Below are 17,130 nucleotides of genomic sequence, written 5' to 3'. Positions count from 1 at the left end.
CCACAACAGAGCTGGGTTTAGAACCCAGGACTCCTGACTCCCATGCGGTTGCCCAAGACCACACAGCCTGCCCCCATGAGTAGGAGTTTTGCCATTGACTTCAGTCACAGCAGGATCAGACTCTGTCATGGCACCCAGCAGCCTGCAGAGCTCCCAGGCTGGCTCCATCACTGCTTTTGGTTCTGACAAAGCTTTTAAATACTTCCCGGCCCCCGCCCTAACACCACCTGCCTTTGTTGCAGAATTCCAGCCTGAGCTGCCGCAGATCCAGCTCTGACCTCGCCCAGGAGACTGCGGACTGTATCAAGGCCCAGCGGGAGTGCCGTCTGCGGCCTCATTTCAGTGACCCGATGCCAACAGATGCTGTGAAGAGGAAACAGCTGGAGCTGAAGATAGCGGCAGCAGCCCGGCAACACGCACAGAAGCGGCGCCAGGAGAGAGACCCTGGTACCTGCACCGATTCCTGCACGGGCCTGGATGGTCTGTCCGTGTCCTTCCTTAGTTTAATTGTAACAGGAGATTCTGCTCCCTCGACAAGGACAGTTTAGAATTCAGTGGCTATGAATCAGATCCTGATCTCATTTATACTGATGGAAATCTGGAGTAACACCACTGACTTCAGTGGAGTTGTTCTGGGCTTATAGTGGTGTAAATAAATTCAGAATCTGGTCCAGGGGCTTGTATCAATGTAGTTTGATTGGTTACGCTGGTATAATCTGGGCTAACCCCAGAGTGGTAGGAGGAGGCCCTAGCAACCATGGGAACTGACATAGCCATTTCTGCACCACCCCCACAGGATCCCCTCATGGAGGCATGCGGGGAGTATTCCTAGCAGGAGGGGGACATGGCCAGGCTTTCCTATGCCCTGGCTATTCCTGGGCTGCCCCAAGGGCCAACAGCGGCTGCAGACAGCTGGGCTCAAGTTAGGGCAACCCCTGCTCTAATCTCCAGAAGGGATCAAACTGGCTTCTGGCGGCCCCCGCATATGGGAGGCACAAAGATGGCATAAACTCACCATGCCTGAGTCCAAGCGGTGGCACAGGGATGGATTGGTCCCACTGGACTCCAAATTTGCACTGGCGTAAGTGAGAGGAGATTCAGCCCAAAGTCCCTGAACTATAACGCCTGGAAATGTCCTGAAGAGCGTGGGGGACAGGGATAAGATGAGCTAACTGGTGTGTAGCCGCATGCCCTCCGGCTCTGTTCCCCTCCTAAGCTTCTGCTGCCCCCTCCAGCATCTTCCAGGCTTAGGTGGCTCAGCCCCCCCCCAGCTAGGCCCCTACCAGTTCTGGGCCCCCAAATGCCGCAATAAACACACAGCAATGAACTCTTCCCTTCCCTCGGGGTGGCCTGACAGGGGCTGTCCCCAGCCATCCTGCCCACCCACAACAAGAGCCCCAGGTCTGCGAGCTGGGCTCTCTCTTTTTAGCCCCTCCCACAAAGCTTGACACCTGCTTCCTGGGTCACAAGGTAGGGTGGATTGGGCCCCCAGCAGCCCATTAACCCTTTCTGGACTCCTCTGGGGTTTACCCCCTCCCCCCACCAGATATTTTCTGGGATTCATAACAGATAGAGGGGTTCCTGCACTCAAAGGTTCATCTGGCAACTGGCTCCCTCTAGGTCTATGTTCTAAATAACCCCATCCCCCATCACTGCCATACCAGATTACCAGATTTTTTAGCCATACCAGATTACGGCCTTGAAACATCAATCCCTGGGGGCAGAAGGATGTATTATTTGCCTGGCACAAGGCATCATACTGAGCACTGCAGAATAAATCGTAGGGAGAGAGCACAAGCCATTTTATCTAACAACACAAAGCGCAGCAATGTCCGTGCTCCAGTTCCAGCTTGAATCCCTGGTGGACAAATGATTTTTTTAAAGGTCCATTGTAAGGGTCACATCCCCAGTTGGTGTACATGGGAGTGGCTCCATCAACTACTGAGTTGCACCCACTGAGGATCTGGTCCGATTTCAGTAAGTTGCAGAGTCTGAAGTCAGAGCTGACTTGCGCAGAAGGCAAGTGAGCGGTGGATTAGGGCTGTGTGTTTTCAGAGTTCACTGACACAGGCACTCACAGGCTGGCTCAAGCCCCCTTAGCAGTGGGACTGGTGGAGGGGCTCCACACTGCCTTCTCCATCTATCAGCAGAAGAAGGGTGGGAGACAACTTGAAGCCCTGTTTTCCCCTTATCCTTTCCCTTAGGCTCCTAGCTCCCATGGCTGCCCCCAGCTCGGAGTCTGTTGAGTGAGCTCTTCCCAGTCAGCAGTGCACGTCCTGAGCTTCGTTCGTGTCTGTGCTTTGCTCAGGTCCGGTGATGGCTAAAGCCAACATCCCCTACGGCTGCAGCTTTGACGAGAACACCCATTCCCTGCGCAGCTCCCTGCGATCCAAGCACCGCTGGAGCAACGTCAGCAGCCTGAGCGCTGACAGCGGCATTGTTGGTGTAACCGACGAAAGGGACGATGCTGAGGCCGGTGGCACAACCAGAACCAGATCAGCGGAGGTGGAGAGGGCGGATAGTGGCATCGGCCAAGCATTGGCCAGGAAGTGGAAAAACAGGGCCTCTGAAACACTGACTTCTTTGCAGGCCTGGGAAGCACACCGGCCCTGCACAGACTGCGGTGAGAGAGATTTCCCAGTGGAGACAGAAGCACAGAACCAGAACAAGAGAAGAGCCAACCTGTGTGTGAAGTGCCAGAAGCGCAGGATGGAGCGAAAGGAGTCGATCCTGGAGTTCGTCCACACAGAAGCCAGCTACGGCGAGGACCTGCGGATCATCAGGGAGGAGTTCTACCTCCCGATGCAGTCGGCTGGGCTGCTGACACGGGAACAGCTGCTAGTGGTGTTCAGCAATATCCAGGAGCTGATTGACCTCAATGAAAATTTTCTGGAGTATCTCCAAGAAGAAATTGACCAGGCCTTTGATCAGGTAAAGTCCCTGCACTCCACTGTGCTTTCTGCCCATAGCAACAGTGGCTGGGTCAGTCATAGGGCCACATCATCGCACTAACTGAGGGGCAGCATTGCCTGGTGGTTAGGGCAGGGGGGCTGAGAATAGGGCTCATGGGTTCTGTTTCCCAGTTCTCTGCCTCTTACCCGTCAGCACTCTGTCCAAAAGTCTCTCTCCCTTAGCTTTTTCTCAGGGTCATGCTACAAGTGCTTCTCTGGGGCTTCCTTGATGCCTCCTCTGGCTGCTTCTGTGGTGTTTCTCCTGCTTCTCTTTCTCATGCACACAACTCCATCAAACAGTACCAAACCTCCCGCTTTTGCATCCGTCCCCCAGTCAAACCCCTCCACCAACATAGCTCAGATTCCTGACCAGACTTGCATGGTGATCTGTGCTTTGCGTGGTGGCTCTTACTTTTTCAATTGTCTATTCCATCAAGGAGCTGAATTGCTTCTTACATTTATCCTGAATGAAGGGCAGCTGATACACCAACCCGCTTCAATGAGGTTTCACCTAACCATCCACATAATATTACCTTGTAAACAGGCAGCAACCTCAAATGGTGAGAACAGTCACTTTGGAAGTAGCATGTGATACAAAAATTATATTAGAGAATGGGGCCACCAGGAGTGCAGCCAGCCGTGGGAGGATCATCCAGGCATAGGAGGACCCTCCAAAGTTGGCATAATGTGCATAGGTCCCACAATGTCCAACTCCAATCAAACCACTCACTCCCACTATGGTATGAAGCCCCAACGTGTAGACGGCTGGCAATAATCCATGAGCATAGAAGTCTGCTGGAGCACAGGACCAGTGTTCAGGGGGTCAATAAGTTACGTGCTTTGGCAAGGTGTCTCAAATGAAAAAAATGAAACCTTTGCAAAACCACATCGTGTCTGAAAACCAAAACAACTTCCTGACCAACTACAGGTTGGCTCCAGTGGGGTCCCGCAGCCAGTGTCACTTTGCCAGCCACATTGAAGATGGGGCAGAGCCGAGTAAATGAGTCTGGGATCAGAAAGGACAAAAGGGGCATTTGAAAGTGTGGTTCTGCGCTCAAAGGGGACAGTAAAACTGACATCATGGGGCACCATCTTTATTGTCTCTTGATCACAGGTGCTCAGTTTACACGTAAAAAGATGTTCCTTGTAAATTATCAGCTCTGCAAACTCAGCCTTGGATTGGGGAGTCAAAGTGGGATTTTTTCTTCTAATATACCATCACCAATCAAGATTCTTCAAGCTAGATTATACTCTTATCTATGCATGTGAAACCCCATTAGTAGAGCTGATGGAAAACAGAATTTCTGTCCTGTGGAAAAATACTCCATTTCAATTCCAATCATTTGACATTTTTTTCACTGAAAATTTCCTGCAAAACATTTTGACTTCTACAAAACACCATTTTCCAGTGGAAAACTGTCCATGACAAATGTTTTGACCAGCTCTATCCATTAGCCACACAGAGAAACTGATCAGAATTTGGTACCCAGAGTTGTTGATTCACCAGAAGGAACAGACTCCAGCTCATACGCCCTTAGCCATGTTGGCCCTGCCAGGCTAACAGTAAAAACCACTAAAAAAGTTGCGGATATGATACCAAAATCCCAGGAGAAGATCTGTTAAGTCAGAAGGTGCCATTTTTACATAGTCAATTTTCAGTAGAGAACCCCACTTGAAACCATCCGGGCCAGATTATGATCAGTTATGCAACTGCAAATCTGGAATACCAAAAGCTGTGGAGTTAACCCCAGATTTACATCAGTGTAACAGAGTCAAAGCTAGCCCTGTGATATGCCGAATTCCCCTTTTAGCCTGGCTGCCGGGGGCTTTCAGCAAACATTGCTTACAGCTGAGGACATTTTGTAAAAACAGTTTGCCAGTCACCTTTAATGTGCAGCATTGTATGACAACCACCTCATCTGACTATAACCCACAGCATTACACAATGCAATCACGACCACTTGGCTGCAGGGGTACTTTCCCAAGATACCCATCCCACTGATACAGAGATTCTGTGGCAGGGCAAACCATAAGCCTAGGCCAGCAGGGGTGTACAGGTGACAAGCTCAGACTTCCCACTTTCTTCGAAGGGAACACAATCCATTAGCTGCAATATCAAGCCAGAAGTTTTTGTACTTTGGAGAAACACACACACAAACACACAGAGCAGACCATGCCACATGCATATCTTTAATTGCAATGACCTTGACAACACAGCAGCCCTGGCATCAGCTTCCTAGTGTCTTGCACAAGAAGGACAGACATGTGCCAAGGTCAGAATTGCCCTTCAACAATTTCTGGAGCAGATGAACACTGAAAGCAGCTGTTGTTTGTTTTGCTAGTCCCTCTCCCTCTGACTGCCTCTGTCTTCCTTGTCTGCAGCCCTCTTTGCAACCGCAATGTATTCCTGCACTAAAAGGCTACAGAATTATTACATTTCTAACGATAGCACCAGAGCACTAACTCCAGGCGGCTTGCTACGCAACCCCCTAAGCAAAACCAGTGGCCTTACCTGGCACCATAATCTTATTATGTAGCTTATTTTATTACATGCATGGAAAGAAAACAGGAATTTACTGTGAAATTTATTTTTACAAAGCATCGCAGAGTCCTGTCTAGTCCAGAGGGGAGCCATTAAAAGCACCCTGGTGCACCAGCCCGCCCCGATAGCTCAGAACAAAGGCAAGGCAATCCCTAATCTGTAGCTGAGTTACCCTTCCCTTCTGTCCATTTTTTCTCGAACGCTGCCTGTGTCATGTACGAGCCCTGGTGTCAGGCCGCGCTGGCAATTCTTCGTGGCAGACCCGCCGGCAGTAGTGGCTCTGGATCACTCCGCTGGGGAGAACGCTCAGAGCCTAGCTTTTGCGGTCTAAGCCAGTGGTGGCAGGGCAGTGCCACCAGCCCGTGGCAGGAGAGGGTGCTTTGCACGGCTCCACAGTAACCCCTGTTGCATTGATAGCCCTACATGCTGAAGACCTTGTTTGTCCACAGACCAGTGCAGTCATGCAAGCTTGCCTACACCATCCCCACACACCGCCTCACCCTGACCTGCAGGGGTGTAATCCATATCAGCCAGCCAATTCCATCATTGGTCTCCACTGGCGCTGACCTGTTTAAGTGATACACTGGGGAGGAGACCAAGATCAGCTCTTCATTTCCTATAGGTCACCTAGCCGCTTTCAGATGGGGACTGTGTTCACTTGAGCTGCATTCGAGCCAGCCACCTAGAGGGGGAAAGTTCCCATGACAGAACAGGGAGCAATGGTTTCAAGTTGCAGTGGGGAGGTCTAGGTTGGATATCAGGAAACACTATTTCACTAGGAGGGTGGTGAAGCACTGGAATGCGTTACCTAAGGAGATGGTGGAATCTCCTTCCTTAGAGGTTTGTAAGCCGGCTTGACAAAGCCCTGGCTGGGATGATTTATTTTTGGGGATTGGTCGTGCTTTGAGCAGGGGGTTGGACTAGATGACCTCCTGAGGTCTCTTCCAAGCCTAATCTTCTATGATTCTATGTTCCACTGCCAGCCCCTGGAACCAGACAGGTCGCCCTAAGACAGGGGATGGGGATGGGCTCTAGAAGGAGCCCTGAATGGAGACTCTTCACCAGGAAAGGATAACTGTGGCACAGAGCATAAAGGGGAATAGAGTGAGGGGAATCCCTTCACCAGGAGAGAATTGGGCAAGTTTCCAAGAAATATGGGGATAAGTTCCCCTGCAGGTAGATTTGGACCTCTGGCGAGTTCATTAACAGGTTTCAGGGGTTCATGACATGCCTGCCCTTGGGAAGGGGGATCCCAGCTAGATGGGAGGGGGCTCCTGATGGGCCACTGCCCTGGCAAAAAAAAATCCATTAAGCTGACAAATTCTGGCAAGTCCAAAGAACCTAACAAGCAGCCTGACAGCTCTGCAGGCTGCTCTCTATCACCTACATTGAAGGTGCTGTCAGCAGTAATTGGAGGAAAGCAGTTCAGCTCAGGGAGCAGCACCAGAGTATGGGATTTAGGAGATCAGAGTGCCATTCTCTGCTCTGCCACTGACAGGCTGTGTGACCTTGGGTGAGTTACTTAGGCCCAGATCCGCAAAGGTAGTTTGGTGCCTAACTCCCATTGACATCAATGGGTAGGAGTCTAAATGCCTTTGAGGATCTGAGCTTTAGCCTTTGCAGCTCAGTTTCCCTATCTCTGAAAACGGGGACATTAATCCCCATTTGTAAAGCGCATTGAGATCCTTGAATGAAAAAGTGGGAAGGATGGTTTGGATTACATTAGCTCCTCGCTAGCTCAATCAATCAACTTCGCCTCCTTTCATTTATAGGGCCAAGCCCTGTGGTCAGGCAGAACTCCCATGAAGGCAATGTAGTCCTGTCATTGAGTTCAGCGAGTACAGATCAGGATGGATTTGGGCCCGAATGCACTGATGTGAAGTTAGGGCGGGGGGGTCCTGAGGTTCAAACTTCAGTGAGCTGAGCTCCTTTGCAAATCTGGTCCACAGACTCTTTTCATGCTGACACTACCAGGCGTAGTGTGTACTACCCTGAACACAGTGGGATTGCTTAGCGTAGTAAGTGCTGTGCCCAGCAGGAAGCATTCCCAGGATTGGGCCCATGGTTTCGGATCACCCCAGATGAGCCCCCGTCTCTCCTCGACTGACTGCAGTGGCTACTGGGTTGTGCATTTGCAGGATGACGAGGACCTGATGACGGTGTGCATTGGCGAGATCTTTCTGGAGTTTGTCAATATGCTGCCAGCCTTTCAGACCTACTGTCTTCAGCAGTCTTCTTCAGTGAACATGCTCAATGCCCTGGAGAAGGAGAAAGAACTACTCAGGTAAGATTGGCTGAGAGTGTCTGTCATGGGCTATGGGGACCGGAGAGATCCAGAACAGCACCAACCCCGAAGCCTGGAAACTGAAGCCATCTATGTGGGAAAGGGGAAGTTCAGGCTTTCCAAGGTGTGTCAATCCTGGCCTGATGCGACCCCCTCTAGGAGTGAGAGGGTAATTCACCCTCCTTAGCCAATTAGGTCTAGCCTTTCTGCTGAGGTAGCCCACACGGATTTTGTGATACCAATGCTTGTCCACTCAGAACTGGACTGAGACCCACCAAACTCATTTCATACGGGTCATCAAACAGTCCACAGATGAGAACGACTCTCAGTCACTTCTGACCTGTGCCAGATTTTCCACTGGAAGAGTGAACTCCTCAGTGTGAGGCAGTATGGCCTTGTATGCAGAGCATGTGCGTTAGAATCAGGAGCCCTGGGTTCTATTCCCAGGTCTGCTGCTGGGTGACCTTGAGTAAGTCACTTCACTGCTCTGTGCCTCGGATTCCCCATCTGTAAAATGGGGATAATGATACTGACCTCCTTTGCAAAGTGCTTTGAGATCTACTGATGAACATCACTGTGTAAGAGCTAGGTATTAGTAGTAGAGGGTCCTGTATACCTAATCCTGCCTCAGCAATGCAGGGTGATGGTCTAGATGATCTCTTGAGGTCCTTTCCAGCCCTGCATTTCTATAATTATTATCTGATGTAAATTGGTGCCACTGTATGGAAGCCAGTGAGGCTAGACCAGTTCACTCCAGCTGAGGATGTGGCCCTAAACGCTTTAAAATCCTTTGGTGGGGAACTGTTATAAAGGGATGTGATCCATCCCATAACGTGGTGTATTCCTCTGGTGCTGGTAACAAGCCTGATCTTAGGAAATGTCGAGCACCTGAAACCTGTGAAAGCCAATGGGAATCACAAGTGTTCAACTCCTTTCAGCATCACACCTTTTGTAATGCCGAATGGGCTAGGGGCAATCCAGACCAGTAGTCAGGTGTGCACGGGTGCTCGGAGCAATCTGTGTTGGAGGCAGTCTCGGGCAAACGTCAGAGTTCTTGGAGGGGTCAGTATCTGGAAGATCCGATGCAAGGGGCCAGATTAATGGGTTGAGGAAGGGCGAGGTGGCAAGGCAGAGTCGGGTGAAGCAGTGGTCTGTTGCTCAGAAAGCTTCCTCTTCCTCTTCGGGCCTTTATGTAGTCAAGGTACCCAATGAGGGTGCTGCCTGATCATCCAGTCGGGCCTGGGCGTGCTGCTGTGGGCTTGTAGGCCTTTAGCACTTCGGCTGTAAGACTGGGCTGGTGGTTCGCACAGTAGCTAAGGGTGCCTCCTAAGGAGATGGGTTCAATACCAGCATCCTGAAACCCCTTCATTTGCATTTTATTTTCATTGTCTGCTAGCAGAATAACCAACCCTGAGTTTATTCCCTTTTTAAATCCCTGCAGAATATTCCTCAATGTTTCCCAGAATGACAACACGGTTGCTTCGGCGCATGAATCTGAGATCCTCCTGATGGCTCCCTTGCAGAGAGTCACCAAGTACCCGCTTCTACTCAGCAGGATCATCAAAGCCACCATTGAGTACCACCCGGATCATGGCAGCCTGCGGGAAGCCAAGAGCCGCATTGAGTCCCACCTGGAGCACATCAACATGAAAACAAGCAGGAGGGGAATTCGTGGGACCCTGCGCTCCTTCCGCCAAGACAGCAAGAAGACAGGGAAGTCATCAACATTGAGATGAGGGAAACTGCCATCAAAACCGTGGGCTGGCTGCGGGAGGAAACACGCTTTGTGATGGAAGGGCTCCTGCAGCTTGCCCAGCCGCCCGATGGCCAGTGGGTGAAGAAGGGCAGCAAGGCTTTGAAATTTCAGAACATGCAGGTGCTGCTCATGGTCAACATAAAGCGAGTGTCTGAGTCTAGCCTCGAGGCTACAGAGCTCGGACCCGTGAAAGATGCAGTCCTGGTATTGATCAGGGACAAAAACAATGGGAAGTTCAGTTTGCTCAGGGAGCCCCTGAGGCTGAGTAACTGCGTCGTCTCTGCAGACCCCGACTGCAGTGATACTTTTGAACTCATGGAGATCCGGCGGGAGGCGTTCGTGTTCCGGGATGGCGACAGGGCACGGACTCACCACTGGTTCCGGCAGATCAGGAGGTACTCGAGGGAGCTGGGCTCCTGGAAGAAGCGGCGGAACGCTCTGCCCAACATCATGATAAGCACATCCCATAACAGGTCTTGAAATCTAGGGAGAGATTCCTGTTGGAAAAGACTGGGCTAAGCCAGTGAGACCTGCACAGAACCATCACTAGACAAAATGGGTTGAATTCACTACTGGTGTAACTCCATCAACAACTGTGCAGTTACACCAGGAATGAGTCTGGCCCAATGAGGGTGATAATTTACTTGCAGCGTTGCAACCAGCTGTTGCACCCTCACCTTGGATTTCAGCAGGAAGGACTTACATGCTATTTGTGACTCACTTACCTATTATGATAAGGCTTGTTATGAGGAGCAGGTCTCTGGAAAGAAAATAATGAGCTTCGGTTGTTAATATTGCACTGAGAGCTAATGGTGTCAGGTGCTCGATATTACATGGCTGTGCTGAAGAGCTGATCTTGATCATGAGTAAGGTGTCGTTGCACATATTTCATCAGCGATAAATAGCCAAGATCAAAGCTAGGTGCAGTATTATTAAATGAAGGAGGAAGTTTGGACAGGATAAGTCTCCTCGTTTTACTGGTTTCTACCCTCTCTCCCAAGAAATATATTTCATTATCTGATTCCTGATAAGTTCAATGAAATATGTTGGGGGGGGGGCGCGGCGGGAGGGAATCAATCTCTCATCTTTAAACCAAACAAAGTAGATGCAGATTTGCTCAGTTTTAATCAGCATTGTATGCATGTAACAAACCCAAAAAGCAGAAGACATTTACACAGCTCTCTCTTCCCCCTAAATACCTGTAGAACACTGAGGAAGGGCAATATCCCCTACATTTAAAATCATCAGGTTTTTAAACTGGCTTAAAGACATCCAGAAAGACTGGAAAATAATGATACATTTGAAATATTTCAGAACTGTGGGTCTGTAAATAAGCGTCTGTTACCACTTCTAGTGAACTTAAAGTTTGTGATTATTAAAGATGCAATCTAGTGTATTTCAAAAGTTTAAAAAAGAAACAGTTTACATTGTACTGTAGTTTAACAACATAAAATGTTTTAATTATGTTTCAATGACTCTAGATGGGTGTTTTGCTTATTTTTGGGACCACTTGTTTTCTAGGGTTAGAATTTCATTGATTGCAGATGGCATGAAGGTAAACAAAAAGAGTCCACATGGGTTTAGGGAAATGTAGTTCGTGTAACACACACCTTCTCTGGCTCAGTAGCCATGTTCCCCTAATCCTTACGAGACAACCTGACATCAGTGTAGACTCTGACACTGGGAAGGACTATTTTAGATTGATTCTGACTAATAGGGAGGAACTGATTGAGAATATGAAGGTGGAAGGCAGCTTTGGTGAAACTGACCACAAAATGATAGAGTTTGTAATTCTAAGGAAAGGAAAGAGAGAGGAGCAAAATAAAGAAATGGACATAAAAAAAAGCAGATTTCCTCAAACTCAGAGAATTGATAGTATGGTCCCATTGGAAGGATCTCTAAAGGCAAAAGGAGTTCAGGAAACCTGGCAATTTCTAAAGAGACGTATTAAAGGCACAACTGCCAACTATCCCAATGTGGAGGAAAGAGAGGAAGAATAGTAAGACACTAACATGGCTCCATCAGGAACTCTTTAATGACCTGAAAATCAAAAAAGAATCATACAAAAAATGGAAATGAGGACAAATTCCTAAGGAGGAGTATAAAAGAATAGCACATCCTTGTAGGGACAAAATTTAAAAGGCTAAGGCACAAAATGAATTACACCTAGCAAGGAACATAAAAGGCAAAGAGGTTCAATAAACACATTAGAAGTAAGAGAAAGATGAAGGTAAGTGTAGGTCCATTAGTTAATGGAGAAGGAGACCAAATAAAGGATGACACAGAGAAAGAAGGCTGAAATGCGTATTGCTTTTTTTGCTTCAGTTGTCAATAAAAATGTTAATTGTAACCAGATGATTAACACAATTAAAATCAACAAAGAAGAAGGATCGCAAGGTAGAATAGGGAACAGAACAAACTAAAGAATATTTCGATAAGATAGATGTATTCAAGTTGGCAGGGCCTGATGAAATTCACCCTAGAGTATTAAGGAACTGAAGCAATCTCTGAACCATTAGCGATTATCTTTGAGAACTCATGGATGACAGATGAAACCTCATAGGATTAGAGAAGAGCAAACATAGCACCTATCTTTTAAAAGGGGGGAAAGAAGGACACAGTGAATTATAGACCAGTCAGCCTAACTTCAATACCTAAAAGATACTGGACAAATTATTAAACAATCTATTTGTTCAAACCTGGAGGATAATAGGGTGATAAATAATAGCCAACATGGTTTTGTCAAGAACAAATCTTACCAGACCAATCGAGTTTCCTTCTTTGACAGGGTTACTGGCCTACTGGGTAGGGGGAATGTAATATGTCTGGACTTTAGTAAGGCTTTGACACTGTCCCACGTGACATTCTCAAAAGCAAACTGGGGAAACGTGGTGTAGATGAAATTACAATACGATAGGTGTGCAACTGTTTGAAAAACTGTATTCAGAGGATCATCATCAATGGTTCACTGTCAAACTGGGAGGATGTGTCTAGTATCATCCTGCAGCAGTCTGTCCTGGTACTATTCAATATTGTCATTAGCGACTTGAATAATGGAGTGGAGTGTATGTTATAAAGTGTGTGGATAAATCTAACTGGGAGGGGTTGCAAGCACTTTGAACACATCCAACAAGATATTTTTGTTAATCCATTCAAGAAGGTCCATGCCCAAGAAAATACACTTGTGTATTTATCCTTTGATCAATTATGTAAATATATATGCAGATTAAGGTAGCCCTCAAGGTCCTGAGAAGTTGCTAGTGCAGCCTTCAGTCTTACAAAGTCTGGTTACTGCTGAACTAAATGATTCTGCAGAACCAGTGATGATCCAGCTCTGAGGATTTCTACAGCAGCTGCTGAGATGTTACTTTGCACCCTGAAACCTGATCCAGAGAACAACAGCTGAAATATTTGTCTACAGGATAGTATCCTCTGTTGACCCACACACATTGCTCTGAGTTACCTGAGCTCTCCAAGAATTGCTTTCACGGTTTATTTTGTTTGGGGGGCGGGGATTTGCTGAGACCTCCTCACACATGCCAAACATGCCCCAGGATAGGCGGACACATCTTCCACTTTCAGTGCTTCTTATTCACTTGTGGACCCAATGGAGCTGCTGGTACCTACGACAGAGCAGATACGTTTTCTCCATTCTTTCCTCACCCCAACTATTAAGCTTTAAAGTTTCTTGTTTTAGTGCTGTTATTAATTTCATATTAAGAAAGATACAATTGCATTAGACAGTCCTATAAAGAAGAAATGATCTAGGGAACATAGCTCCTAGTAGCATTAATACCCGCTTTATAATTGACAAGATAGCTCTTCTCTAATCCTGAGTTTCCATATATGCTGCAATTAGGTTGGCTTGGTTTTGAGGTGATAGAAGGTAGAATGTTTCCAAATGACAGGATAGTGATTTCCAGTAATTCATTAAAAATCCAAGGCTATGCTCTGGGACCCTCTTCTCTTTTGCCACTATGGGACAAAGCTTTAGATGCTGATAGCACTGAAGGTGGCTTCAGCTCCTATGACGATTGTGCACATACCTCTCATTTTAAGTGCTAGAGGCTCGCCCTGGGTTCTGTCCTTGCAGATGACAATGGTATCTGTACATGAGTGCCTGTGGCCCTGGAAATGCCAGTGCCCCCTTCTTCACCAAGGCTAGTCAGTGCAATAGTTCCTTTGAGTCAGGGCTGCAATGTGAAGGGAAAGGCCCTGGCTATAGAACAGAATTTGCTAGCGTCCTACTCTCAAACACCATCCTTAACTCCTTTCCTTCTCATTTTGCAGAAAAGATTATTTGCATCTCGCTCCTTCAGGTGGAAAGCAGCAGGGAACAGACTGAACCGGTGCTGCTGGTTGCAAATTATAGTATTGTGATGACTGATATTGGGCAGAATGCCCCTTTCTCCTCTTCAACGGTAGCCTGATCCTTTCCATTATTCAAAGTTCAGTTAGGCAATAATCTGTATGTTCGCAAAGGAACAGACATAATGTTTGGTGAATTGCTAGGTACTTTTCTTTAATGTGTTTCTTGATGGGAGTGTTTTTTTTAAAATAAACTGGCAGCCTGAGCCCACCATGGGCTGGTTAAAGATTTTTCTGAAGTGCCAAGTACCTACAATAGATCCACAACTCAATCAGTCTGAAACTGTCAGACCACATACACAGGAGAAAGCAATAGGATGCTGGCAGGTTCATTTTCTCTCCAGTGAAGGAAATGGTTAGACTCTTCCTTCACTTCATTGCCTCCATTGGCAGTTCTCTTAAGAAAAGACATGAGTTTAGTGATCCTAATAGCTCCCTACTGTCCAATACTTGATTTCACTATAAACAAATCTAACAGCTTTGGCTTCCACTGCTGGAAAAAGCTCTAGATCCTGTAAGGCTTTAAAAGTTTTTCTGATCTGATCATTTTGCTGCACAGCAAACTGGAAATCAAACCCAACAGGGATGATGTCCCTAGCCTCCGTATGGCAGAAGCTGGGAATGGGCAACGGCATGGATCACTTGCTGATTACCTGTTCTGTTCATGCCCTCTGAAGCACCTGGCATTGGCCACTGTCGGAAGACAGGATACTGGACCATTGGCTAACCCAGTATGGCCGTTCTTATGTTCTTAACAGTGGCTGTTTGAATAACTGGGTGTCTTTAAATTGGGGTGTCTCAGTTCTCCAAGACTGAGAGAAGGAGCCATTTCAAGGGAGGCTTTCACCTTAACTAGACAAGGCCTGCCACTAGTGAAAGTCCTGTTGATCTTATTCTGTACAACTGCTTGGATATCAACATTTGTCAGATTCCAGATATTTCTAGATTTCTTGGGAAAAGTCCTTCTGCCCAGTTCTTAGTAAAACAGGCACATTCCCTCTAGACGAGACAAATGGAGGCTCCCATTAAAAAGCCCAATAACATAGCATGGGTATATTATTATTTACTGAGTAGAAATAATGCACTGTAGACTCGTGGATATTATTTTTTGAGCAGAAACAATGTGCTTGTTACTGTACAACCATATAAGGACTGAATCACTATACTAAAAAGCTTAAAGTCATGGAACTATAAGTCTTTGTCTAGAACAGTCTGCATCAACCAACAGATCAGTTGCAGAGCCTGTCTAACTTGACAGGGTCTAGTTATGTTTTAAACATTATTTGCCTTTAATGGATTCTCTGTATACTCAGCTGCTCATTGCTTTTAATTTACAGCTGTTGAAAGGGAATCTGCATATAGACTAATTTCCGGGGTATTGAATATTTCAATTCTATGTAGCGAGTACACAAAATAAAGAAGATGAAAGACTCATCACAATTAACAAGGCAGTCGATTCCCAGTCTTGCTAGACACTTAATAAAGCCAAATCTGGACCATCCATCTGCAGGGAGGTATGAACTAATTCAGCATTATGTGCAGCGTGACTTACTCCACAGCTTTGGAGATTACAGATATGGGAAAAATATAGCACAAATATTTCAGCAACCTGGATAAAAAGCTAGTATAAGTATTAGGGAGCAGGATGAATACAAGTCAACCATGCAAATAATGTGTGTTCAAAGCTGTTCTCAAGCTCTTTAAATGACTTCTCAGAGGTGTGGCAATCTGCATAGCAACATTCAACATATTGTCTGTTCTTTCAGAAATGGACCATCCTTAGCACTGTCATTTGCTCTTTTAAAAGGAAGGGTGCTACTATTTTATTCAGTCAGAAATCTTTTGCTTCAGGAAATAACACAGCAACAAGTCACTGAGCAAACCTCCAGTGCAAGAGTTTTTAAGTGTCCTTAATAAGCAGAGAGAAGCATACGAGAGGCAAGGGAACCTGCAATTACAGGCACCTGCCCTCAATTAATTAGCACCTGGGACTGAACACAAGCTAGGGAAGATATTAGACAGCACAATAGGCTCATTGCTTCCAAAAACCACACGCCTGCCCACAGCCATAAATCCAGCCCAACAAGCTGCTCAGGTCTCCAGACAGCTCTTCTTGTAGCTCTCTATTAAGCCACAGTATCCAGCTGCAGGCAGCACCTTAATGAAATGGAATACACTGGTGCCTTAAGAGTCAAAGTCTGTGCGAATACCCTGGGGAATCGGATGCAGTTACTTTCCATCCCTGCTACTGTACCTAGCCCATCGTCACTCTCCCAACTGAAAAGACCTCTGTTTTGCTCTTCTATGCAGAACCATCTTTTAGCAGCATGGGGAAGGCAAGTTATTTGTCCACAGAGGGAACTCAGGGCAAGTCTATCAGAAGTGAGAGCAGTGGGGGGAAAAGTTACAATTGTCTAACTTTCCTACACATTCACTTAAAATCTACTAGCTGCAACAGATGGCATTGAAACTAACCAGGACAGCCCTTCTGGCTTCTGTAGCCACTTCACCCCTATGTCCTGAAAGCTTTTAACAAGAGCTGGAAGCATTGGCTTAGGCCAGCACTTTCACTCCTCCCCGAGGACTGAGTAACTGCTTGTTTTTATGCTGCACACAATCAACTTGAACTGCCCTTTATACTGAGGCAAGGGAGAGGCGGAGGAGCGACCTCAGGAAGAGCAGGTCTCCAAAGCAAGCATGGAGAGCTCTCTCTGGATGCACTCTGGCATAAGTAGAAAGAAAAGGAGTACTTGTGGCTCTAATAAATTTGTTAGTCTCTAAGGTGCCACAAGTACTCCTTTTCTTTTTGCGAATACAGACTAACACGGCTGCTACTCTGAAATCTGGCATAAGTGCTTCAGAAAATACCTTAGGGTTGCTGTTGAGTCAGGCTTTCCAGTGCCTCTGCTCCGACTCATTCCCCCTTTCAGCTCACAGTGTGTAGTGAGGAGGGTATTCAAGACCAAATAAGAGTTATTACTTTCCCTACAGATTTGTTTGAAGGTGCATCATGAATTAGATCATCAAAAACACTCTTGACTGACCTTGGTATACTTTTGCAGGCTTAAGGGAAGAACTGCCTCTCACCATGCTCCTGGGCTAAGTGACTTCTGCTTACCTACATGATCTTTGGAGCAGAGACCATCAGCTACAGGCCACTCCCCTCCCCCAAACTGAGTCTTTCAGGGGAATTTTATTTCACCTTCCCCTATTCCTAGGCCAGTGGCAG

At 47.0% G+C, this 17,130-nt stretch overlaps 1 protein-coding gene and 1 long non-coding RNA gene across 2 annotated transcripts in view; one reads left to right on the top strand and one right to left on the bottom strand.

Annotated features, from left to right (window-relative positions):
* The window catches only part of LOC119863449, a 30,473-nt gene extending 19,460 nt beyond the window's left edge, over positions 1-11,013 (top strand). The window contains 5 exon segments of the mRNA XM_043504936.1: positions 243-480; positions 2,309-2,931; positions 7,632-7,777; positions 9,219-9,484; positions 9,487-11,013. Coding sequence (XP_043360871.1) covers positions 243-480; positions 2,309-2,931; positions 7,632-7,777; positions 9,219-9,484; positions 9,487-10,013 — 1,800 coding nt within the window. The 3' untranslated portion in view covers positions 10,014-11,013.
* Positions 234-16,319, bottom strand: LOC122458053. The gene is made up of 3 exons (XR_006277872.1): positions 14,152-16,319; positions 12,997-13,999; positions 234-363 (listed from the first exon to the last, which is right to left on the bottom strand). It is a non-coding gene; the product is annotated as an uncharacterized LOC122458053 (long non-coding RNA).
* Between the last annotated feature and the right edge of the window lie 811 nt (positions 16,320-17,130).

The sequence above is a fragment of the Dermochelys coriacea genome, chromosome 11 (assembly GCF_009764565.3).
Source record: "Dermochelys coriacea isolate rDerCor1 chromosome 11, rDerCor1.pri.v4, whole genome shotgun sequence".
In the NCBI taxonomy this organism is placed as follows: domain Eukaryota; kingdom Metazoa; phylum Chordata; order Testudines; family Dermochelyidae; genus Dermochelys; species Dermochelys coriacea.
The sequence above is the reverse complement of the archived record's forward strand: the minus strand, read 5'-3'. Positions and strand labels throughout refer to the sequence as shown.